The sequence below is a fragment of the Triticum urartu genome, chromosome 1A (assembly GCF_056163025.1).
Source record: "Triticum urartu cultivar PI428250 chromosome 1A, HENAU_Tu73, whole genome shotgun sequence".
NCBI lineage: Eukaryota > Viridiplantae > Streptophyta > Magnoliopsida > Poales > Poaceae > Triticum > Triticum urartu.
In genome coordinates this window covers 278,880,534-278,905,942 of record NC_141873.1, presented here as the reverse complement: position 1 = coordinate 278,905,942, position 25,409 = coordinate 278,880,534, and the positions used below count along the sequence as shown (strand labels likewise).

Here is a 25,409-nt window from a genome sequence, read left to right as displayed (position 1 = left end):
TGAGGGTAATTTGTATCATACTAGGGCAAAATGAGGAACAAATCTTTAAACTAAAGGTAAAAATATGACCAAATGTCGATTTGGGGGTAATTTTTGTGACAAGCATCAATCTTGGGGATAAAAAATGTGAAAGAAATATTTAAATTAGGGAAAAAAATGTGAACAAATGACGATTTGGGGGTAATTTCTGTCACAAGCGTTTCCTGATTTTCTACTATTCTCTCTTCAGCGTCTATCGGTGTTGTATTTGCTAGCTCTATCGGTTAAGAAAGAGACAAGAGGGGGAACAGACAGAACTTCAGAAGCACCACATTCTTCAGGTATACATTCCTTGGTGGTTTGAGGCCACTATCCCTAGCTAAACCTCATTTCCCCAAAATATGTTTACAGTTGAATCTTCTTACAATAAGCACCAAATCTGTTTACTAACGCCGCTTCAACAAATGGACGGGAAGCACCTAACTGAAGCTCAACAAGAAAAAGGTTTATTTCCTAACCAGGCTAGAGAACAAACATTAACTTACGATTACAGTATCTGTGGAGACAACAAAAGGAGAGAGGGCTTGAGCTCAGCCTTCCGGATACTTGCCATATCCTGAGAAACATTCTATCTTCACGTGGATAGTAGGACTGGGAATTCTACTCCTGGAGCAGCAATACTGAATCACGAATTTGGAGGGAGCAACTGAGCCTTCGCTTCTTGGCTCCTGAGCTGCAGATGCTGACGATGCCAAAGAAACTCGGACCAAAGGATTACGTCGAGTCCTGTGAACCTGCTTCTGGTAGCCACAATTTCTTCCGGATTATGAGTATCATTTCATTCTCCTCAGATTCCGGACTGGACTCACCATCCACAACGGTTACTGCCTCCCAGTGAAGTGCATTGAGATACTTCTTGATGAATACAATGATAGGGGCCTTGTCTCTCACGATGATAAAACCAGTTGGCCTGAGTATACGATCCATTTCAAGGAGCAGATCTTCAGCACTGCAACCTCTTTTCTCAAGGTCGGTGAAGACTGTCCACGCATGTAGAAGATCATATGTTCGAGGATAAGTAGAGAATGCCTCACACCTGCAAACAAATTATTGTATTTGAATACAGCTGCCTAACAAACCGGCCAGCAACGGTACAAACTGCATATAATTCTGCAGGGAGAAAGCTGCAGTAATTGAAAATAAACATTTGCAAAGAAATCATGGACACTACACTCTGATCCAGAAAAATGGTTTTTTTATTCAACAATATATTCTCCATTTCCGTAGTATCTTGGAAAGTGATTCTATTTCTTGAAAACCTAGAGAAGGGCTTCCGGCTTCGAGCTCTACGGCTTTATTGTCATTTCACTGTAAGCGCACAAGAATACAACGAATGGAACTGCTGAACTGCGACATACAAGGTGTACTGTTGCAGCTTAAAAAAATTAAGACACTAAAGGAAAAAAGGCAAAGGGTTAAACTACCATCGCATCAAGCTAACCAATTTGTTTTGATAGCAACAACATATTCTGAGATGAAAGCTTGGCAAGTAGCATAATAGACCTACTGATCTCACAATGTTTACTTTCCTCGAACTTACTGAGGTGACACAATGCAATACCAGGGGTAAATTCTAGCAAGGAATATTTCCTGCCAAAGCAATGAGGGTTTTATCCTTAATGTTCTAATGGCACATGAGAAGCTCAACCAATGATTAAGAAGGTTGGTAGCAGTACTGTTTCCATCATAAAACCCTATTAATGCCTTGCAGATACGAGGATCAAAATCTCCTTCTATGTACTAAAATCTAACAAAACCATAGTCCTAATGTGAATTGAAGCATACCAGTCGTGTGTAGAGCCTATGAGCCCTCTGTCATAGATTATCTTAAGAGTGTTTGGTCCATCATGGGACACAGCATTCATCACCCATACATCCTTTTCCTTGAGAGCAGCAGCAAATGATCCAAAGTTTGCTTTCATGTCCATGATGTTTCTAATACTCTCTGGTTTTACCTTTGGGCGCAATAAATTCCAATAATTGTCTACTCTTTGCTGCCACATTTCCTGCATGGAGACATTTCATCTAAGATCCTTGAAGGATTATTTGGACATAATTGAAGTTATGAAGACATAATATGATCAACTTACCGTATCTTTTTCAAATGTGTCAGCTGTAACATACAAATCTGCAAGACGAGGAGGTGGGGTTGTTAATCGAGCAGGCCAAGGAGCCAATCCACTTCCCCCATCCCTGTGCATTTCTGCAAATATTAAATCAATTGTCACTTCACTTGAGATGTAAATTAGCTGCAAAATGTCGTGAGGAAAAAGGAAGAAAAGAAATGGTATATATCTCCATGTTTTTACTGCTGACAGAGTACAGGGATGATTCGATCGTTTCAAGACTAATGACCATAAACCATCCTACCTGTTAGCATAACCAAACCTCCATGAAACCACAAATTAACACAAATGCTACTTTGGTTATTACTTTAATTCCCAAATTCCAACATTCCTGGGAAGCATGGTGAGAGGGACAAAGAGGAAACAACCCAAACTGAAGATCCTTTGTTTACCAGTACTGACAAGTGTGTGTGTGTGTGCTTATGTGTGTGCGCACACTTTTTTTAGATAAAACAAAACGGAAAGATGCATCCTTGCAGCACACAGTGACTATAAATCATAGCTAATGTTTCCTGTCACTCAAATTCTTTTCCAACAACAGTAATCTAACGTGCAGCAAACAACACCCATGGAACAATTCACAAGCCGACCAGTTTGAAGTACCACAAGCACTAGAGAAGGAAGATGACAATATATCAAGTATTCAGCCAGTAGATAAGCAATAAAAAGTAAAAAAAACTACAACTGGAATAGGATAAATACGCACGTTCTGGATATGGAGTAATGCAAGCTTCCATTGTCACTCCCCATACTGAATCTGGATCATCACCACTTTTGCATAGAGGTGGATTTGTACCACGCGGCCGGCTCCTGTAGCAATCATTGTTCAGAGGCTTGACCCAAATAACTGTCTGGTTTTTTTTCTCTGCAATTTTCCAGCACATCCTTTCTGCAAGGGAACTCATTTCTTTCCAGATTCTACGGTCCTCCTCATCCTGTGCGTATGCCTCAGGAGATGAATAAGCAAAATAACCTCCAGGCCTGAGTAATCTGTCCAGTTCAAGCATAAGAATTCCATCTCTCTGAAGCCAATCAATCCTGCAACGAGAACAGTGGGCTAATTCGAACGATCTACTGGGGTATGGAAGCCTTTTTGTTCCCAAAACACCAAGATAAGCAGGGATCCCCCTTTCAAGAGCAAATTGGATCTGGTTCTGATGTACATCGTTTGGTGCCAAAGACATCGCTATGACATTCGATGAAAGAAGATATCCTCCAAAACTAGCCACTCCGCAGCCCACATCAAGTACAGTACGAAGCATTCCCTCATTGTTTATAATGTTATCTTTGAAGTTTAGCATCTGTCAGATAGTAGAAGAAATGAATCACAAAGTGAAGCTTACAGTCAAAAAAAGTGAAGCTTCACAGGGCATGGTGCTCAAATATGTGTAGCGTATCTTTAGCAGAGCATTACTGTGAAGAAGCTAAAACATACTTACATTTGCAATGCTTGATATATATTTGTCAGCTCCATGATGAAAATGTGTTCCGCCACCTGGAAACTTAATTTTTTCGCCTGCATCAATCATCCAGTTCTGGTCTGACTTCTCTTTTGCAAGGTGAGTGTGAGGAATATTTGCTTTCCACACTATATCACGACTTTTTGGCCATTTTATGGGAACCTGCAAAACTAATGTGGCTTAGCACGAATCAAATTAAACAGAACTATCTCACACAAGTACAAATTTGATAGGTCAGGAGAAGGTAACAAGATTGTCCAGCTACAGAGCAGGCAAAATTCTAACCATGATCAAACCTAAATCTACATGCGGAAGACAGCTTGACCACATAATGTATAATCACCAAAATTAAGTGGTTCAGCTTGAAGATATATGTTGAGATGGTGAGTATAGGAACCCAACTCCAGCAACTTTGTAGCTTGGAGACGTTATCAAAGTAAGGCAAGGAGAAGACAAGAAAAAACAAAGAAAGGATAATCTAGTGACCTTATAGCCATGTGGCGGTGGAATCAGGCAATTAAATCGCCTCTCAGGAGGAGGGCAATGCCGCTCATAATGCTCCATCAAGTTTAGATCCAGCTTCAACCTCATCTGATATATCAAATTCCTATCCAAGCAGGGGATCAGCTCAGAATGCCGATCATCGCATACCTTCGGAGCAAAGCAAAAGAAAAAACCTTTAGAATTATCATCATATATGTATGTATAGACTGTTAACAACCAACTGGTTGCTGGTCCTGAACTCACCGGGAAGCTCTTGAGCTTAACGTCATTTACATCGCCAGTCCCAAAAATCGACTCCTCTGAGCCATCGTCGCCATCTCCATCGCTGCCCCACCCAAGCGAGCGAGAAAACTTGGTGCCATACTCTAGTGCCGCGCTCCCAGCCTGCCCATTGGAGCCCGAGAAATAGAGGAAGAGGAGGCAGAGGCACACGACCATGACGCAGAAGAGCACGACGGGCCTCTTGCTCTGCCCCCCGTCATTTCTCCCCCTCATTTCGGAGGATACCAGATCCTAGCAGTAGTAGTACCCTACTGCCCCCCTAGTATAGACTGTCCTCAAGATTCATGAAGGACCACAAAAAATCCTAGTTCTGTTGGGCGCACGGATCTGCAGAAAGCAAAAACAAGCCATGAGACCAACAATAAGATGGTATAACAAAGTAGCAGCAAGCCGCAGTACAGTTCAAGCAACCGAACCAAAATTGAGATATGCACTGGAAGGGGGGACGAGACGAAGCTGGAAGCCTGCTAAGAAGAGAAACCCTTGGGACAAATTAAATGCTCGCACCGAAGCCCGTATAAGTATGCAAACGGGCGGCGGTGGTAAAGAGTGAAGTGGGGGGCGGATCACAAAGAGGCAAGATGAGCACTAGTGGTACTTTAAACAAAGCTCCCCTTTTTCCGAGCTATTTGACTGGCAGGTTGCTTCCGATCTGCGGCGTGGTCTCGATTCCAGTCCCACGAAGCGGGCTTGGAATTCGGCTCGCCAGCACGGAAGCTCTCTGCGCAGTTGGATTAGGCAGCCGAGCATACGGCGGTAAGAAGAGCTTCGGTTTGACCCAGCGGAGACGACTGAGACAGCGACGGGCACTGCGGCCTGGCTGCGGAGGAGTGGCTGCTGGCTGAGTGCGTCCGGCGCGAGGCCAGCAGCGGATTAAAAATCCCCAGGGTTTGCAGCGACGACTACGAAGCAGCTAAAGACGAACCAACCAAATCCTAACAGACGGGACAACAGAAACGAACCAGCACAAAAACCCCAACACGCACGCACAGCGCGCGAATCCCACCAGACGCGAGAAACCCACGCCGCGCCCGCCGCTCCCTCCCTTTCGCGTGGGGCATCGCAGCCAGATCGCACCGCCGGGCGGCAGCGACATGGACGGCTGGACCGAGGGGGGGAGGGGGTAAGGGGGCAGCGGAATGCGAGGGAGGGGGGGGGGGGGGGGGGGGGGTAGCAACGCACCGTCGCGGATCCCGTGCGCGGGCGGCGGGCGGGCGGGCGGGGGAGTGCCGCCGCGGGCCGGGCGCTCGTCGCCTCCGTTGGCTGGCTGGGGCGGGGCGGGGGTGAGGAGGGCCAGCGGAAGGCCTCGATTTGCGGGGCGGAGCGTGGGAGGGGGTGAGAGGCGGGCAGCGAACGCGGAGAGAGAGGGGGCAGGTCTGCACTCTTGGTGGCGCGTGTTAATGAAACCAGCAACAACAAGATCCGCGAGATGATTAGCGAGCAGGGTTGCAGATTAAACTAACACGCCGCGGTACACGGGACGCTGTTAAGCGGAGGGAATGTCCCTCCCGTGCCGAGATGCGCGAGAGCGAGACGGATAATAATTGTTATTCTTTTTTTTGACGGTTTTTTTCCGGGGAAAAAATGTTATTCTGGTATTCTAGTACTGTGTGAATTTTGAATTTGCTAACCACATGTCCCAGGTGGTTAGTATTCTAGTACTAGTAGTAGTAGATTAGTAGTAGTACTGTGGGGGTCATTTTTATAAGACGATTAACGTTGGGGATTTAGAGGGGAGATCTCTGTCGGCGCCGACCCAATGGGAGGGAGGGGAAGGGATATATCATTATTATTTTCTCTCTTCCTTCGCTGTCCTGCTGCTGGTGCTGCAGTGCTGATGCGCGTATGGCCAATCAATCAGCTTTGTCACGTGAGTCTTTCCTTTCGTTTCCGTTTGTTTTTTCCTATGGACTTTGCTCCTCGAGATGCTGCGCTTTCATTCTTTGCCAAGAAGTTGTAAGGAAAGACTTTTAGTGCAACGAGCCGGAGGAAACCCAAACTGGCCACGGCCGAGCAAGGGGATACTCACGCGGCTGCCGACTACGAGAATGTACCGCTTCCGGGCAAAATGCCTGATTGGTTTTCTATATCACGTGCATCCCACATTCCCACACTCTACGCACAGAATGTTCGATCAGAGATCTACCCATCCATCCATCCACGCGCCGACACGGGCATGCAGCCACCGACACGCAACAGCTTGCTCGACGGAAGTCCATGGGATCCACACAGCTAATGGTCACCAAAATCCACAAATGCCAGCGACACACGGGGCCTCATGTCCAAGGGAGTTATGGCGCGCCCATAAAGACCCACCCAAATTTGGTGCGTGAAGGTTGAAGATCTTTTAGCCACAACACTGCTGGTCATTTCGCTCGTGAGTTCCTGGCCAGAAGAAAAAGGAAAAAAACTCTAGGGCTCCGATGCTCAAAGTGAGCCCCAGCTGGTTACAGCGACACGCCGACACCATGTGCTTGTTCAGTTGCTCTGGAAGAAGACATTTTACACGAAACAGCTTGGTTCCCACAGGAGTCCAGTAAAAATCGAGCATTGCAAAAGCAGGCCCCAGGCCCAGTGTCTCACGTTTCCCGACGGGCAAAAGTTACGCACCACAAGGTGCCGAATCGCTTCTTCTAAGCTGTATCTCCCATACACGTGGGAGAAAAAAACTGTTCCATCTGAGCAGTCGCAACAAAATGACCACCTTCTCCGTTTAAAAAAAATGTCCGCCTTCTCTGTATGATTACATCTAGACCCAATTAAATTTACACGACGATCTCATCTCAGGGCGTCCAATTCTCCACCGCCAAATGCAGCCAGACACAGATCCTGGAACACGTCGACATGTTCCTGTCATTTCTGTTTGAACTCCCTTCAACACACAACGGCGAATGCGTTTTCGACCTCTAACGCCAGAATTCCTGCTCATGGCTCCGCCACACATGGACTCTGCCACAATGGAGAAAAAACTTCTGGGGATCGACCAGACATCAATGCTTTCATGTCACTCCCCATCTACTTTATCTGCATGAAGCCCGAGACCTCGCCTAAGAAAACCCGGAGATTTTTCCGAAATTTCTGCCTGTTTGGCCGGTCAAGGGTGCTTGAGAGATTGTTTGAACTTGTCAGGTTATGGAAAGCAAGTGCCAGCCTTGATTTTATAGTCGGATTCTGCTCTTTCTCAAGCAACTCATGGACCAGTCTCTGCAGAGGGAGACGTGATGAGAACACATAGCAAAATAACAAAAATTAAGCCTTAGTATTGTACTTGATCTGATAACTGTTAGCCTATTAGATAAGTGGCGAGAAAGGACCTGATATAACTCCTGTTCACAAAAAAGTAAAGGAAGCAAAGCATCTGCAGCAGAACCTGCTAGTTCCATTCTGCAAGAGTCGCATATATCAGATATGTACAACAACAAATAAGGTAAATGGAACAATATGAAGAAAAAAAATGAAGTTACAGGATCCTAAATCTATACTGAATGTCGACGTGGGGAGCTCACCTAAAATCTTCAAACAGAAGTAGTTGCAGGAGAAGCCTCAAGAAGTGACTTGATATGCTTTCCTGAAGTTTGCCATTCGATCCTTCAGATTCCATAACCTGCGAGCCAAGCCCTCCTCTGCCTCCAAATCTTTCTTTGAAATGGTACGAGGCAAGGGCATTTACTGCTGTGAGGCACCTCTCAACAACATCGCCATCCTGCAACATGGAAAACACAAACCTAGCTATATCAGCTGAAGAATATAGACTGTATTTCAACATACAGAATGCACGGCAATGGCAATTGTTTCACATATTATATAGATCAAACAATATTTGTAGACATCACAAGTGGCAGGCAAAAATACATCTGATTATTCATTGTAATTTGCCAGTTATATCGCATTTCAGAAAACAGAAGTTCTGTCCAGTCATCTTATAGCATACACCACATTTTCCATGATTTCAATACACTGAAGGCTTGCTCTGATCACCTTATATCAGTCAAGAATGATTGCACATTTAGGTGCTCACAGTAGCAAATCAGAAAGATATAGAAAGTTGAGCGTAGGTTCATAGAGAATCCAGATGCAAGAGTCATTGGTAGCAGAGGGTATGTACGCACGCCATATAACCAAGCAAGGTCCAGTTGCTACCAACTCAGTAGCTCACTGCAGTGAGTACTGCTGCTATTTGAAAATTTAAGCAAAAGTAGGACAAGCAGTAAATGCAGTTACGTGAAGATCCTCTTGCCTGATTACGCAGGCCAAATTCAAGACTACCAGTAATTCTTCCAAAGGCATCCCTGTTTAAGTGAGCAACCTTCTCAGGGTACACTTCCAACAAGTGTGACATAAGTACAAAATACTGCAAAGAAACCAAATTACTTAGTATCATTTGATTGTCATTATATTATACTAGAAGAAAAATGGAAAGAAAAAAAAAACTTACATCACGACTTAGTTTAGGGTACTTGAGAAGATCCAAAGATATCAAGGGAGTCACAATATCAAGACCAACATAGATGACCTGCGAAAGTAACATTTGAGTTATTTTCAAACTAACTAAGTAGTAAATGCAGTTAACTCTTGATGTGGACAACTGAATACCCCTGGTTAAATGGTTAAAGTAAGACATGACAAATGTTCTTTAACCAGAATGCTTTTAGTATTTTTCCTACAGAAACTTTCCTTCAATAACCTCAATGTTTCTGGTTCAAGACATGGCAGATGTATGGCAACCATGTGTCTAATTGGGGGCTAAGCCACAGATACATAGCCTTGAATTTAACAAGGATTTCTTCAAGGCCATATTTCTGGTTCATGTCCAGGATGTCCCAGCTGTGTCATTTCTTGCTGGTCAAATGCAAGCCCGTAGACAGGTCAGCACTTAAAAACTTCGCAATGCTCCAATTGCATAACTGTAAGTAAACGTTAATTGGCATATTGGTTACCTATCTGACCAAATTGTTCTGTGGTTTTGTGATCATGAGACAAGTAAATAGAGTTGGCTACCGATGGCAGAGGTGGACAATTTTGTTTATGGAATTTCCTAAAGGTGACCAGTAACCACGAGTGCTAACAGTAAACAATCTATACACAACAATATGTACAGTTAATTTTCTTAGAAGCAGAAAATACTGGAAAAACATCAAACGACGTACCTCTGCAATATCTGGGGAGCCTTCAATGTTGCTATCAGATAAGAAACCCACCTGCATTTGCCAACAGTGTCACTTAGTCATCCGGGGCATCTTCGAACAGACAATACACAACAGGGTGTAAAGGGTGAAGGTTACCAAATCCTTTGAGCAGATATTTGTTAAAAGCCGAAGCAAAGCACGCAGATCCTTGTACTTTTCGGATTGTGATTCACTTCGCAGAGTTGAAGAAAGCGAGAGCATTACCTAGGCAAAAGAGACAATAAGCAAGTCTTATAGAACATTCTCTCTAACATTGATGGCAACTGCACTGTCGGGAAGTTACTCCCTAACATTGATATATCACAAAAGTTTAGAAAAAAACAGAAGCTCATTTGCTTTGGTCCATATTACATTGGCCACAACAAGGCTTTTTTGTCAGTTTGCAGTAAGTAACATAAATTTGATGAGCGTATGCAAATATTTACTGTCCTCACACATTATCTCCAATAGCACAATGATTGTTGACAATTTGTTCCCTTTAACTACCATCTGGAAACAGAACAAACACAGATCTCCTGCCCCCGCGTCACCTTCCTCAGGCGTCAGGTGGTGACCCGCCGCCGCCTCCTGGTCCCAATTCGCGCCCCTTCCCCAAGGCTCTGTTTCCTTCCCTCTCTTCCCCCATGTGGATCCCGTCCTCGTCGAGTTTGGCTGCCCGGTGTAGCATGAAGCCTCCTCCAGCACCGCACAGTGCCTCCTTTGGCGCCTCTTCCCCAGATCTGGTAGGCAGAGGCCCACATCCGGCCCTCCCGGGTGAGAAGCTCGCCACCTCGGCACCCTCCGGTCTCCCTCCCTGTCGGGGCGACCTTGTGGCGCCTCCGGCGCTTGGCTCCCTTCACCACGGGTTGGTGCTATCCCTGGAGGTCGGGGCCATGGGCTAGAGGGCTGCGATCTCTCGTTCTCTCGCGCTCTATGGCTGTGGGCAGGCTCCGGCTGCGGCAGCGCCCCTGCCTGGCTGGGTGTCGGGTCTGGGGGCATGTAGGAGAGGATTTGGGTGTGGTGACTGCAGCCAGGCGGGCTGCGATCACCGTCCGTCCACTCATGTGCCGCTGTCTGGCCGTTTCAGCCCAGATTTGGGCGCTGCAGAGGTGTTGCAGGTCCAGTAGGTGGCGTGATCTAGGGTTGGATGGAGACCCTTGTTGCTGCTCGGGTGGGTGTCATCTGGATGTCAGGTTGGTGGGGTGATGTGGATCCTTGGATGCCAGAGCAGCGGCCCCGGAAGGTGAGGCTGCGCGGATGGCTTTACGGCGAGCAAGCGAGGGGAGTGGTGGCGGGTGATCCTGGTGTTATCATGGCTTTGGCAGTGGCGGCCTCCGGTCTTGGTCTAGAGGCCTCGAGCTGGCGGCAGCAGTTCTCCCCTCGGGTTGGGTGGCGACCTTGGTACCCCTTGTGTCAAGGATGAGGCTCAGAGCGAAAGCTCCGCGCCCCGTCACCGGCGATGCCTACGAGTATCATATCCCTCTTGGGGGCATCGTTGTAGGTCCCCTCTCCATGTCAGGGCTCCGGGCGAAAACCCTTGTATATCTTCTTAGGCTCAGCGACTGCGGTGCATTGTGTCGTCTCCCTCTTGCGGGTGTCTTCCTAGAAGCTCAGGTGCCTACCAGTCGCGGCTCGTCGGCGTATTCAAGCATGCTTTGATCCTGGTGTGAAGCTTCTTCGATTGTGGCATGGGGTGGCCTCGTTGGCCTCCTACCTTTTACACATGACCTTGTTGTCACCATTCTCGGTCCTCGCTGTCCGTTGGCAGGATCGGCGCTCTGCGGCCTGGAGCAAGAGGGCAGGCGGACCTCTCCGGCCATAGCTTGGCGTGTACGGTGCAGTGAGGCGCGGTTTCAACCCAGGTTGGTAGTCTCAGTTGCCTAGTGTTGGATCTGGCTACTCCTGTTCTCTTGCTCGGCTTTGGGCTGGTGGCATTCTCGCTACTTTCCTGGATGTCATTTTTAATTTTGACCTGCTTTGCAAGAGGATTTCCTCATCACCTTGTATGATTCGGCCGTTTGTGATTTATATTATAAAGCAGGGACCAAGCCTGTTTCGAGGGAAAACTACATATGAAAAGCCCAAAGCAAATCCCCTTTTCCAAACCTTCCCTAATGGCATGTTTGGATAGATAGGGATTAGAGCCAATCCTTTTGTATAGGCTAGCTCTAATGGTGCTCTATCTAGAAGCAAAAGATCCGACCCAACACAACAATGGGCACATGCCGCATGTGCCATGCAAACATGGCAAAAATGTATGGAGCAGGCGTGTGAACACAAACCACCTTGTTAAACATGCACGCGTGTGTATTTGAGAAAAAGGAATGTTAGCAGCATCATTGTGGAGAAAATTTTCTGGCACAGAATAACACAGTAATAAGAATTCCTGTTCTTACCTTTCCAATATTATGAGAGGAGTATATCTGGAGCAGATGTAAGCAAAAGCTCATCAAAACTGATGTCTCCTTACCATCCAGGAATACAGCTTGACCATCAATGAAGTCAACCACGAACTTGAGTATCATGTATACGACTTCAGACTAAAAAAATAAGAAAAATTATTCTAGGATCTTCAAGGTTCAAATTCACATGTCTAAGCGTGATATGATTTTATCTAAAAATAATTGATAGGATGCATCAATAGATGAGCTACAATACCTGATTTTTGTACACCTCCAGAAGAGTCAAGAGTGAGTTCATCACAGTATGACCCATCTCAAACAGAACCTTTTGAGTGCGAGGCTGAGTAGCTCTAGCAGCTCCTCTTAGCCGTTCCAATAGGCAACAGACCTACAGTTATTTCCCATTATACTAGCCTCAAAGAGCTTAAAGCAAATAACATGCATACTCACCATGTAGATAACATCTGGTTGATGTGCAACAGATTTAAGATCACTCCTACTAGCATTTTCTACTAGGCATCCTGCGACTGGTCCCATGAGGTCTCTCAAATACCTTTGTCAAACCAACACAGGCTCTGTTAAATCTCACATATTTATTTATTATAAGATAACATACAGCAGCTCAAAAGGGCTTACTGCACAGATGCTTCGGGATCTTTGATGCAGGAAGCTGCACATGCAAGTGTTTCTGCTAGAGATCTCTGTGAAGGTGTGGTAAGTAGTAACAAAAGCATAAGGTCTTCACAAATGAAAGCATAAGTTAAAACTGCATGGTGAGTGCATATAACACTTACCTGTAAACGTCCACTCAATGAAAATAAAGAACGCCCACTTGCAAAAGCCCTTGTAAGGTCACGCCATGAGTCCTAAGAAGGTATAGTGTCATGAAACATGAAGCAAGAGAAAACAGGAGGGGGGGACGTTTGTTAAAATGTTAATAGTATCACAGGGTTCATTGCCAAGTTTTGCCAGTCTTCTAGAGCCATGACAGATTCGGCAAAACCAACGACAACAAAGGTAGCTTGAGGTGCATCCACTTATACGAGCGTAGAATCCACTCTCACTATTACTATTCAATGGTATGCTGAGGAGGAAAAGAATCTACAACCTGCACCAAGGGACGTTTGGCTAAAACAAGCACACTATACCTATGGTGATAGAAATGCTACAAACATTTTTACCATGTGCAACATAATACTACAGAGCATGCAAATATTAGTATGATAACATAGGTTGTAGCTGTGGACTTGGATTTTGGACTTACCAACTGAACAACATAAGCACATGTGTGTTTCCGTCGAACAACTGAAGCAAGTAGTTTTTGGCATGTAAGTGTCTGATAACATGAAACAAAGCAACAAATTAGGGATATCCTTCACAGCAGAAAGATGATTTTTACATGTGAGCCCTCAATAACAAATACTCCTTTTACTCACAAATTCTGTCACTGTTGTTGGAGGTATGTTCAAAATTAAACCTCTTGCCATTTGGAAATGTTTCTAAATATTTGGTATTTAGCATTGAAAGCATGAAAAATGAACAAACTACTATACTTATATAGTATTAAAGTTGTGTTAGAACTAACATCTCAGAGACAATGAAAAGTCAAAAACATCATACACTTCTAAATTTTGCACAGGCTTGTCACCAGTAGTTATTATTTATTAACACGGCAAAACATATAGGCATGCAAGTGTACACGCACGGGTAGACACAAAATTATGCAGTCTTGCAGGTTGATCGGTAAAGGTGAAGGTTACCTGCAGCTCAATTTCGCCCTGATATGTAGTAAGTGCCACCATTGACATGAGAGCAACAAAATCAAGAACAAGCTCCCCTTGGTTATTGTCCCACGCAAAACTGTTTAGCAATTTTCTAGAATGCTGGGATCCATGTCTACCCACACTGTCAATTTCTCTACTCACATCAAGCGGTACTAAATAGGTTGCAACCCATCTGGCCAGGAACCAAATCACCGCCTACCAACAACCACAAACAAGTTAGGGGAAGTTCATTGTCTTAAAAAACGACAAGTCCAAAAATGTATAGAACAGCTATCTAAAGAATACAAAGTCGACGGGCAAGATGAGATATATTAGTACTTGTAGTACATAAGTAAACTAAATAATATCCCTTAAAGACAACATAAACACTTACGACCTTTGGGAATGGAAATAACAGGTCCAACGAACTGTGCATAGCAAGATAATAGTATAACTCTCGTCCAAAGCAAAAATGGAAATAGAATAAGATGAAGGTGACAGGTAACAGTACAAAAAAGTACCTCCATGAGCCGGGGACTGAAGTACCTCCCTCTAATTCCTGGGTCTAGACATTGCCTTGAAAAATTTATTATAGACCTACATAGACAAAGAGAGTCAACAGATCATGTTGTATCGCAATCCCAGTAGCTTAAATCTTGGACAGATAAGCCTAAATTTACATTACCAATGAAGTGGATAAAAATTCCGGTTATAAAACACAGATATTTAATGTGAGGTCTTAATAAATATGCTTCTGAATACCATAGAAGCCTTGTCTTACCTTGGCCATGCGGATGTTTTAACTTATTTCTAAAATTTAATTAAATGATAGATATAGTTGCATAATAGGTAAAGCATTTGGTGTTATAACTCATGAAAACAGGAAATATAATTTTTAGGACCGCGACTCAGTGTCAAATATTTCTATACTATATAACAGAGCTAGCATTTTTCATAAATCAAAACTGGTTCTGAAATTCTTACGTTGCTGACATATACATTAACAGGTATAAGATCAGCAGTTTAACGTTTTCTACCAAACAGGTAGCTCTGTCAAGTGACCAATAGGCAAAGATTATTACCATGACAACGTAACTACAGGATGTTGAGCTACTTCAACTACATTGGTGAATCCCGCCTGCAAAGCTTCAGGAATCTGTAAAAAAATAACTAATAGTGAAAACTTTGAGAGTTATGATATTTATCTTAGCTGATAGGAATAAACACAATAATAATATGTAAGAGCACAGTGCATTCAGTGCAGCATTTTATGTTTTATACAATATACGTAATGATAAATCGAGCACCATATGTTATAAGAACTGAAGCCTCTAACACAAGTTGAATTTGACGATTGCAGGAACTATGAGAAGAAGATGGAACTGCAAATAGTTTATAAAAAATTGAAAACACAAGTAAAAAAGAAGGAAGCTTTGATTTATTTACAAGCAGTGTTTCTCCTTCGCCTGAGTCAGTTAGGACATGACTGGTAATCAGCAACAGCCAATACAGCTCCTCCAATGTTCGAGTGGGATCATTTTCGACATCTCTCTGCTAAGAACAATGTTACACATATCATGGAAGGAAGGTTATTATGGCAGGAACACATAGGTAATTTTGAACCAAGATAAGGCACAAGATGAAGCTAACAAGGAGACCTGGCTTAGCCGTGCAAATCGCTCAGAAAATAGTTGCTCAAGAAAGGGTATGGTGGTGTCAGCAGCTGCTCGTGCAATCAGAGCATACAAGGCCAACTGCTCATCACGCTCTGGACCAAACAGTACTTCATTAGTATAAGGATTCCCAAAGAGGAGGGTGCTCGGAATAGAAAGTATTTATTAAGAAATTCAACATACTTGAAACAGAAACATGAAAGTATTCAGCATCGTCACTATCCTCAAATGCAGAATCAGCAGCAGCTACGTAAACGAAAAGAAGTGCAGTCAGTATGCAGCAGGAGATGAGAACAGCAGATGAAGTACTCTCTATGCATAAGTATCAATGTCTTCGAGGGTAACTTCAAATGAAAAGGTCTGTACCCTTCAAATGTGACTCCACAATTATCTTAAACAAATTTGAAGCTGCAAGTGCTCCATCAGCTGACATAGGACTTTTATCAGCACAAGCTTCCTGTGTATAAACATGATTGAAATGAATCCTATGCAGTAATTAATGGTTATAATTAATAAAATGGCAGAATGGCTTATATTAACCAACCGAAGTACCTACTCTCGTTATGTATATTGGACAGTGTTCAATAAAAATCATGTGATAATTAATTTCGTTTTCGATGTACCAAATAAGGTAAGCCCTTTTATCAGCAAGCAAATCTGAACCCAAGCACTTCCATGCCCCATGGTGCCAAGGAAATTATCGATAACAATCAAGCAGCTTTTAATTCCCTATCGGAAGGGAATATGCTATGACATTGCCGACAGGGAGTTTGTATCTTATACATAATCAGGAATGCGCTCTACAAAGTCAAGTAAATTGTAAAGCACATACAATTGCCAACTTTTCAAGGGAAGAGATGCTACTGTTTCCATATAAGTACATATACCAAAGTCTTTCCAAACAAACATGCACATACCTTTACCAAACAAACATGCATATACCAAAGCATTAAGCTATGCTAAAGAGTAATACAATTATCACTCTAACCTCTTTCCCGTGAAAAAAATAACTCCTCAGTGCTGCTAAGTGATGAACAGGTGATAACCAATCACAGTGGTCAAATTCTCTGCTCTAACGTGCACATTGAACAAAAAGGATTTATGTCATAATTTAACATGCATAACTTGCGTTTGATCAGGGAAAGACTTGGCGGCAAATGATGCCCGATAAACATTAAAAAAATCTTGTGTGGACCTAGAAGACGGAGTCATAAACTTCATTGGAATAATATATGTGACTAACAAGTAGAAAAAGAAACATCATCACTAGCCGACAACCATATCACAAAGGAATATTGGACGGAGATTAGGAATGAGCACTAGATTAAGGAAGTTGCATAAAAAGGTATACAAATAATGTGAAGCACAGATCAATGACAATACCCCCAGAATAACATTCCATGTTTCTAACAATATATCTAGAGCATCTGAACCCCATGTTTCTTCTTCATTCTGGTTATCCAGAACAGACTTGACAGCTTCGGATGTCAAAGCAGAAAGCAGGTTAATTGTGCCATATTGCCTGCAAGCAAGTCCATATTACAAGAAATTAGTAAGTCAAATCCTATCTGGTAAACAAATGGTATGAACAGAACCCTGAAGCTTGAAGGTACTAACAGAAGTGACTTTTCAATCTATTGTGTGTTTACTGATACAAAAGATAATCGTTGAACTTACAATGTGCTGCCTTATAAAAAAGAACAAGAAAAAAATGTGCAATAACTAACCTTATCGATTTCAGGAGGTTGTCAAAAAGTGAACTACTAGTCAAAGATGCCACTGAAAGCAGGACATGGCAAGAATCTATGAACTCACTGCACAAATATTAAATCATAATTCCCATCAATATTTCTTAATGTTTGCTCAGATTCAAGGAAGATCATGATCATAGTTCTTGCACAACCTTTCACTTCCTCCATTTCGAATTGATTCCGCAATGACATTCGGAGGTTCAATCCACAAGATAACAGCGGATAGTATGTGCATAAAGTGTTCAATTTGTGCATCTCCATTATCTGAAAACAGAGGAAAAGGAAGTTATTGAGATGATCATTAACATATTTTGCTCATTTGCTGGTTGAGATAACATTAAGCAGCTTTTCATGAACATCAAATTTGTACAACATGGGAACATAAACAAACAATGAGTATTTGAAATGCAACATACCATTAGGAAAAACAGCGCCTGCCAAGGAGCATAATTGCACTATGAGCTGTCTGCAAGAGACAGCAATAGGAGAATCACCCCATAGTGTATCATACGAGTACTTCTGACGCAGGGTAGTATAGAAGTTCAAAACCCAGATAGTATGTGCACTTGATATAAGAATATCAGTCCACAAAGACCCTGGCTACAATAGAAAATGTAACCATTTATCAGGTGAACTGAGCAAAGATGTAAATAGCTCAAAGACTGTACCTTCACCAATGAACGTTCGAATTTCCTCAGATTTATGGCATCGCTCCTCAAACCAGATTTTATTTTGGCATCTAAATTCTCATGTTCCAAAGTTGGCTTGAAGCTCCAGCTTAAAATTTGAAGCATGAGGCGCAATGCCGCCGAACATGCTTTCTCCTCGGGTATAGTTACATTTGAATTCAAGATTTTGTCTGCGGTATTGAATACAGCAGCTTGTGCCCAGCAATAGAAGTCCTTGCAACAGGAAATGGCACATTAGAACAATGATAAAAGCAGTTTAGATGACATGGCATAGCCGACATTATTCTCATGTGAAAAAAAATATATATGGTTCCACCTTCAGAAACTTCACTTCAAGTGACAATTGGCATTGGTCATGGAACTCCTTAGGCAGGCCCATAGAAGAAGCAGTTGAAGGGGAAAACTCTGAAACCTAGCTCAAACATGAAATTTGATTCTGACTCAGTTGGAAAGGACAAGAAATTCAGAGAAGCAAACACAACAGCCTACATGAACAGCATACCAAGGTTTCTAAGAAGTTGATCCCAGCAAACTGTCGATTAGGCCCGTGCATGCCCCGGATGGACTGTTCAACCTGAAAATGGTATCAAACAGTACGAATGGGAAATTTAAATGATTAAAATTGTAAGACAAACAATTAATACATAACACAATTATGAAAAATAAAACATAGATTTGGCAACCAATAAATACTAGTGGGACTGAAAGCTCTATGTTTGCTTATGAGGGTGAAATTAAACACTATCTCAATCATCCATCTAACCGTCTATACCAATTTCGATTTTGATTTCTTCCTGTACATATAGTTCAGTCCAGCGTTGCCAATTTATGAGAAAATGAAATTTGGATGTCCCTAGTGTAGAGAGATCCACGATTGCCAAAAGCCAAACAGCTTAGGCTATACATCACTGTCTACTTAGCTGGCCCAAGAATATGCAAAGTAGGATACTCTTACTGTTTTCTTTCAAAAATATAATTTTGCTGGCCCACGTATGAGTTATACCAAATTACCTATTTCAATTTCTTGCTGTACATGTATTTCAGTCCAGCATTGCCAATTTATAAAAATATGAAATTGGATGTCTCCCGTTTAGAAAAACCCATGACCATAGAAAGCCAAAAAACTTAGGCTCTACAATTGATGAGGCTGTAGCTGTCTAACTGTTCAGCGAAAATTATACCTCAAAGAAGATAGCACCTTTTTCTTGATCCGGAAACTCAAGCCTGCAAAGCATGTATTCCATATGAAAACATCTAAATTTTGAGTGTCAAATCTTCAAACAGTCAATTGCCTTGAAGCACACTATAGAGCAGAAAATTCAACTGAAATAAAATAATTATCTATATACGCATGCTTTTGAATAGACACCTTTTTTGCATCTAATCATCATGGATGATATCGTACAACCCAACCACCCAAATACCATAACTCTTGATGCAGACATAAGCTAAATAGCTAACTTTTTTTACTAGCAAGAATATATAAGTATTCAGTCCCTTATTGCACCAATTCTTCTTTCCGAAGGCTGCATCACTCTAAAAAGAATCATAACCAACCCGACAACCCAATGAACGAAAAAATATGCACAAATGGATATTTATGCAACAAATAAACAGATAAATAGAAGGTACGACTACGAAGATGCTAGTACAAAGAGGCATAGTGCCATGGCATAGTAGTAAGCAGAAAAGTAAAAAACTAACCAGCCTCTTTTTAGTAACCTAGCTGCCACAGCAGAAACTTTTGATTGCACGTAGCCATCAGGGGAACCTGCATGCTCCATAACGTAGTTCAAACAATATCTACAACATTAGGAGAATTATATTATACACAAGCTTCTTTTGTTGCAATCATCGCACATTAAATACAAGCTTAAAAAACTCCCCAGAAACTCACAGTATTAGGCTTCTTTTGTTGTCATCTGTTAAAATTCCCCACTCCCTTATTGCAGCATCACCAATTGCTCCAGCAGCTTGGAATCTCGCATTTGGCATTAGGGATGTCTCTGGGAGAATCATAGAGGAAAATTGTTAATTTCAACTGACCAAGGTTTTAAATGGCATAATAGAAATATATGTCACTATGTACCCCTGTAATTATATAAACTTCTTTAGATTTGGACGAAACATGGATAGATTAGTTACTTTGATCATTGAAACAACAATATGCATATGACAACCTTGATTGGTAATGTCAATTTTACACACAAATACAATTAGACCCCAGCTTGTTCATTTTAGTTTCACATTATTGTTGATTTGGTATGACACTTCAAGCCAACTAGCACCGACTTGACTTGAGTCTTTTCTTAGCAAGTGATATACTCCCTCTGTAAAGAAATATAAGAGTGTTTAGATCACTAAGTAGTAAGTTAGCATAGTTTCCAGAGACCAAAGATCTTTCAGAAATTACACGACAAGTGCATTTCTAGGGAACTACAGAGTACACAAAAAAAGGGACAAACCCAGTGCTAGAAGCTCCCATGCCAAGTGGGGTCTAGGGAAGGAACGAGTCAAGCCTTATCCCTGCAATGTGCAATGCAGAGCGGCCACGTCGAACCCAGACCTCTTGGCACAAGCGGGGAGTACTTCACCACAGCACCAGGCCTGTCCTTCTAAACTACAGAGTACACAAAACCAGCAAAAAATTACATAAAGCTTAAACAGAGTATTTTATTAAAAAGAATGATAATAGACATATTCTCAAAATGGCCCTGGGCAACTCGAGAAACATATACACCTAGAGATTCACAACTTCAGAAATTTGGATTGCCATTACACAACAAAATAAGCTCTCTTCCCACTAGATAAATTCACTTTAATGGTCACTAGATTTACTCAAATAGTAAAGTGCAAGTACAGCTGGCATAAGCTAATCACAGGAAAAACAACTAACAGATGAATCTATGAGTTGGTCTACAAACTGCATTTAAAGATGAGATGGGGGCATTTGCAACATTTGTTTCAGTTGATTCTTGTTTTAAATCATAAGAAAGAAAAACTGTACAGGACAAAGGTTACATAGACGGACAATCCTGCTGATATGAGAAGTCCTAGGTCCTACTCAGCAATCCACATCCAAATTGAGGATATCTTAAGCCTTATCGAGAATTGATTCCAGTTCTTTGATGTGTGCAGCTAAACAACAGCATACCAAGAATAAATCTGCATGCTTGATAAGGCATCAGAGATGAATGGAGTGAACTTAGAACTTTTTCCGCTTCAGCCGGATTCATGTGCACCTGTGAAAATCATGCAGACGTCAAAAGATTGTCTCCTGAGTAAAGTTCATGGAAAATGGATGAAACATCTATAGCAAGGAAAATGGTTCTATGCTCATTCAATGTCCCCTGCCATAGAAATCACATACTCAAAATCTATAATAGCAAGAAATAAAACCACCAAAGTGGCAATTAAAAGGGATCCCCTCGCCAGATCAACACGGAAACACCGATTAGTAGCCCCGATACCAATTGTAAGAACTCTCGCTAAAGACCAGTATAAACTTCGGTGCCAGCTGAACTGTGCCGTTGCTTTACTCGATGAGGCATCAGAATATCTCACCTGACTGAATAATTCAGAGGCGCCAAACCCCCTAAATTAAGCAACTAACTCTAAAGCACCTAATCCTCGTCGACAACGCAGTAAACAAAAAGGATCCCCTCATCAAATCCGCACGGGAACACTGATCAGCAGCGCGCAGCAAGCACTGATCGATGGTTCAGGGAGGAGAAAGACAAAATGCCACAGCATCTGCGCGAACCAAGCACTTCCTCCATCAAACGACGCCAAGGCACAACAAAGTCGAACAGAAGCCCGCTGCCCACATGCGGGCCAAATCTACAGAGACACCGACGAAATACAGAGCGCTAGCCGCAGGAAGGGGCAGAGACGCTGAATTTAGCAGGGCGATAACGTCGTGAGCGTCCGCAGCAGCGAGCTGGAGAGGGCCCTGACCTGGATGAGGGAGCAGGCCTGCTCGATGGCGAGCATGGTGGCCTGGAGCTGCTGCGGATCGGGGACGCCGCCGGGGAAGCCCTGCATGGCGGCGGCTACTGCTGCTTCCGATCGCAGCGTCTATATGCTTGCTCTTGGGTCCCGGCGGTGGCCTAGGGCTTCAGGCCGCCAGCCGTGGAGGAATTTGGGGTGGGAGCGAGGCGGAGGCCGAAGTGGAGAGCCGAGAGAGAGAGAGAGCGGCTGATGATGGTTTTCCTTGGGTTTGGGGGCGGAACAGAGGCGACGAGTATAATTAATCAATTTAACTGGAATCGAAATGTTTATAGCTTTTTAGGGCTTTTGTTTGGTCAAAAAGTGATTCTATAGGAATTTTTAGATATATTTGTATATAGGATCCTAAGCCCAACTCCACCGCGCGACCCTATGCTGTCCGCCCCGTCCGTTTGGGATAAAACGGACAAAGGAGGCGGACCAGCGCGCGACAGCCCGGACCCATCTTGTTTCTTTTGTGTCCGGGCCGACCCATTTCGAGCGCAAACTTGCGTCGGGTTTGGTCGCGACGGACACCAAACGAACGCGCGTCTCGTCCGCGTCGGGGCCGCGTGGCAGACGGCCACCTACTTCCCACCCGCCCACATGAATGCACACGAGCAGGCGGCCCCACCTGTCATCCGCACGTCGAACGGTCGTCGTCCTTCTTTAAGTGGGAAGCGTGGACGGGTCGTCGTCCACACTGCCCCACACCATCCCGCGGCCTCCTCGAAACCCGACAGCCCCCGTCCCAAACCCTAGCCAACACCTCGCTGGCCGGCCGCCCGCAGCCATGGGCCGCAAAGGCAAACACGACTGTGAGGCTGGTTCCTCGTCGGGACGCCGCCGCGGCTCGCCATCGCCACCACGCCGGGCCCTCGTGCCGCCCGCCTTCTCCATCGCGCCCACGTCCGCCGGCGGCCGCGACCGGCATTACGTCCGCTCGTCGGTGTGCCGCCGTTATTGGGAGACGAGGACGTCGCTCCCCTGGAGCGACGTCCATCTCCCCAATGACCGGCATCTCTCCGCCGACCGGGTCCCGATCCCGCCGGTCCCGACGAGCGGCCGTGCGCGCGGCAGGGAGATCGAGCGCCGTCACCGCCTCCTCCCCGACGACCTCTTCTACGACCCCAGGTACGCCCCCGACTCCGGGCTCTGGGACATCTGGTTTCGTGACGAGCACGACACCAGGTGCGCGTCCTTCTTCGCCGGCACCTCGACGGGGCCGCGGCGGCCACGACAGGAGCGTGCAGCGCCTACTCCCCAGGAGCGCGGGCGTAGGCGGGTGCGTAGCGTCACGCCCACGCCGTCGCCTTCGCCGTCTCCATCGCCACCACCACCTCCTCGCATGATGGATGAGGAGGAGGCCCGTCTCATGGCGCGTGTTATGGAGGACTCCATGTACACGCACGATGAGCGGCAATGGGAGGGCCTGGAGGAGATGGCGGCCCGCTCCGCTGCCGGCGAGGTAGCCATCCCCGAGGAGGAGCCGCCAGTGGCCGCGTTCCAGCAGCTGCTGGGCCAGGGGTGGGGCTGATCCTGCACTACTCCGGAGATGGCCGCCGGCATGGGCGTGAACTGGTGCCCCACTCCGGCGCGGTCACCGGAGCGGGAGGCGTCGCCACGGGAGGAGGTGGTGCAGGCACCTCCGGCCGTCCAGCCCGCCCCCGTCTACCACGCACCGCTGGTCCACTTGTGGACGCCGCCGGCCTACGTCGACCCCGTCAGCGACGACGACGACACCGGCGGTCAGTGAAGACGGCGACGGCCACGGCACCGACGGGCGCGGCAGGAGCGCGTCGGAAGCGTTTTTTTTATTTTGTTTTTATATGTCAATTATGAAACTGGGCCTTTTAAGTGGCCGCGGAAACTGGGCCGTTTTGTGCCGACCCCTATATATGTTTTATATTTTTTAAATGCGTTTATTTACTTTTTTTAGTTATTTCATTCTAGTTTTATTTATTTTTTATTCACGTCCATCCCGGACACGATTTGGGGTGCGGCCGCGCGGTGGGCGCACGCACGACCATCTGACAAAACTGGACACGGGCGAACCCATCGGCGCCCCAAAGGGACAAAATCAGGCCAATCCGGACGTCCGTTTGGGGTCGCGCGGTGGAGTTGGCCTAAATACTACAAAGTGCAGCTGCGCTATTCCGTTGATCACCCTCCTCTCTCATCAATGTGGATAGATCCCGGGTGCCACCAAACCTAACCACCTGAGTCATGTCAGTCCATTAGCGCGGTGACCGTCACGACATGGGCCCAGCCCACCCGACTTGTGGTGGTCTCGAATTACGTGCACGAACGATGGTGGTCGCGCGCATGCTCTCAGGTGCACGCGCATGCTCTCAGGCGCACGCGCATGAGAGAAAGCGGAAAAGGGACAAGGAGAGGGGAAGCGTGGCGGCGGGAAGAAGGAAGAAGGGTTATGGTTAGGGTTTGTGCATGGGGTGCAACTTTAAGAGAGTAGAGGGGAGGATCGGGGGCGCGATCGGTAGGTGCGTCTCACGTCAATGCCCAAGAAAGAAGACGACGACGAAGGGTTGGTGGGTTGGGCCCCGCGGGTTGCGGGAGGGAGGAAAGAAGGTGGGTGATACTCAAGGTGCGCATTCCGTTTTTTCTTTTGATTCGGTTTTGGTTTATATGGTTTTTATATTTTAGTTTATATGGTTTTATACATAGATACAATTCAATTTCGGTATTAACCATTTATTTTTGGTTCGGTTTCGGTAATAACCAAAGTAAATACATGTAACTTTTCACATGTAAATACATGATATATATCATAATGAGGAAAGGGCGATAAAAAAAGAATAAAGAAGGGATGTGGATAAGCAATCAAGCTAATCACGTAAACTCAAACACTAAATGGACTAGAAAGTATTGTACTATAGCATCCCATTACGCTTTTGGACCCAAAAAACCTTAATTTTGGTTAATTCGGTTTAACCCTATGGTTTTTGGTTTCTAAACGAAAACCCGAAATGCAAATGGTTTTCATATTTCAAAACTGAAACTGAAACCTTAAAAAACTGAAATTTCGGTTCGGTTTGGTGTTTTTGGTTTGAATTGTGGTTTTCGGTTCGGTTTTGCACACCCTAAGGAGATAGGTCCCAAACGTATATAAATTTTGATTGTTCAATGGTATCATATTAGCATTTCTATATATACCTTTCATAGCGATTTTATATTATTTTTATGAACCAACCTATTAATTTAGTGCCTGGTGAAAGTTCATGTTTATTGCTTGTTCTTTTATTCGCGGGAAGTCAATATCTACATAGGTCAAAATATTTTGCCGATTTAACACGATTTTTTGGCAACAAGAAACACTTGAAGCTTCAAGAGGAGTTGAGAAGAGCCACGAGGGGCCCACAAGGCCAAGTGGTGCGTCTAGGGGTGGCCGTGCCCCTCGTCCACAAGGCCAGATCCCGCCTTGACCTGATTCCATCGTCATAAAACCCTATACATATCAAAACCATGCATCGTACCTCCAGAAGAATTTTATCACCACCGCATGTCTCTGTTCTAAAGAAATCCCATCTGGAGCCCTGTTCCGGAGCCC

The 25,409-nt window shown here is 44.5% G+C and overlaps 2 protein-coding genes across 5 annotated transcripts; both read right to left on the bottom strand.

Annotated features, from left to right (window-relative positions):
- Positions 1-293: 293 nt before the first annotated feature.
- Positions 294-5,779, bottom strand: LOC125507836 (putative methyltransferase PMT3). 2 transcript variants are annotated; one of them, XM_048672352.2, is made up of 8 exons: positions 5,594-5,779; positions 4,373-4,738; positions 4,112-4,276; positions 3,605-3,787; positions 2,872-3,466; positions 2,130-2,242; positions 1,825-2,045; positions 294-1,075 (listed from the first exon to the last, which is right to left on the bottom strand). In XM_048672352.2, exons 2-8 carry the CDS (start codon positions 4,622-4,624, stop codon positions 754-756), a joined length of 1,851 nt encoding a protein of 616 aa, XP_048528309.1. In that variant the 5' UTR covers positions 4,625-4,738; positions 5,594-5,779; the 3' UTR covers positions 294-753. The 2 variants fall into 2 exon arrangements, with proteins under 2 accessions (XP_048528309.1, XP_048528319.1); XM_048672362.2 differs by lacking the exon at positions 5,594-5,779 and adding an exon at positions 4,828-5,246.
- A 1,148-nt stretch (positions 5,780-6,927) lies between these two features.
- LOC125507812 (exportin-4 protein) lies at positions 6,928-22,095 on the bottom strand. 3 transcript variants are annotated; one of them, XM_048672321.2, is made up of 32 exons: positions 21,812-22,094; positions 21,009-21,096; positions 19,752-19,860; positions 19,559-19,657; positions 19,036-19,078; positions 18,357-18,428; positions 18,171-18,266; positions 17,834-18,067; positions 17,582-17,765; positions 17,318-17,429; positions 17,142-17,228; positions 16,798-16,936; positions 15,781-15,871; positions 15,598-15,660; positions 15,400-15,509; positions 15,188-15,295; positions 14,824-14,897; positions 14,263-14,338; positions 13,739-13,957; positions 13,243-13,314; positions 12,773-12,844; positions 12,615-12,679; positions 12,429-12,531; positions 12,235-12,366; positions 11,973-12,116; positions 9,694-9,801; positions 9,559-9,609; positions 8,847-8,924; positions 8,649-8,762; positions 7,918-8,114; positions 7,726-7,795; positions 6,928-7,615 (listed from the first exon to the last, which is right to left on the bottom strand). In XM_048672321.2, the coding sequence occupies exons 1-32, from the start codon at positions 21,896-21,898 to the stop codon at positions 7,427-7,429; spliced, it is 3,486 nt and encodes a 1,161-aa protein (XP_048528278.1). In that variant the 5' UTR covers positions 21,899-22,094; the 3' UTR covers positions 6,928-7,426. The 3 variants fall into 3 exon arrangements, with proteins under 3 accessions (XP_048528278.1, XP_048528285.1, XP_087374820.1); XM_048672328.2 differs by having other exon boundaries at positions 15,188-15,292; XM_087518694.1 differs by having other exon boundaries at positions 12,615-12,844; positions 21,812-22,095.
- Between the last annotated feature and the right edge of the window lie 3,314 nt (positions 22,096-25,409).

Bases quoted from the DNA above. Each gene is read 5' to 3' on its own strand.
- LOC125507836 (XM_048672352.2), bottom strand. From the start codon at position 4,624: ATGAGGGGGAGAAATGACGGGGGGCAGAGCAAGAGGCCCGTCGTGCTC. The intron at 2,046-2,129 runs GTAAGTTGATCA...GTCTCCATGCAG, and splicing joins ACACATTTGAAAAAGATACG to GAAATGTGGCAGCAAAGAGT. The intron at 1,076-1,824 runs GTATGCTTCAAT...ATTTGTTTGCAG, and splicing joins ATAGGCTCTACACACGACTG to GTGTGAGGCATTCTCTACTT.
- LOC125507812 (XM_087518694.1), bottom strand. From the start codon at position 21,898: ATGCAGGGCTTCCCCGGCGGCGTCCCCGATCCGCAGCAGCTCCAGGCC. The intron at 12,845-13,242 runs GTAAGTCCAAAA...ATACCTTCTTAG, and splicing joins GTGCTTATGTTGTTCAGTTG to GACTCATGGCGTGACCTTAC. The intron at 8,925-9,558 runs GTACGTCGTTTG...TTACTTTCGCAG, and splicing joins GCTCCCCAGATATTGCAGAG to GTCATCTATGTTGGTCTTGA.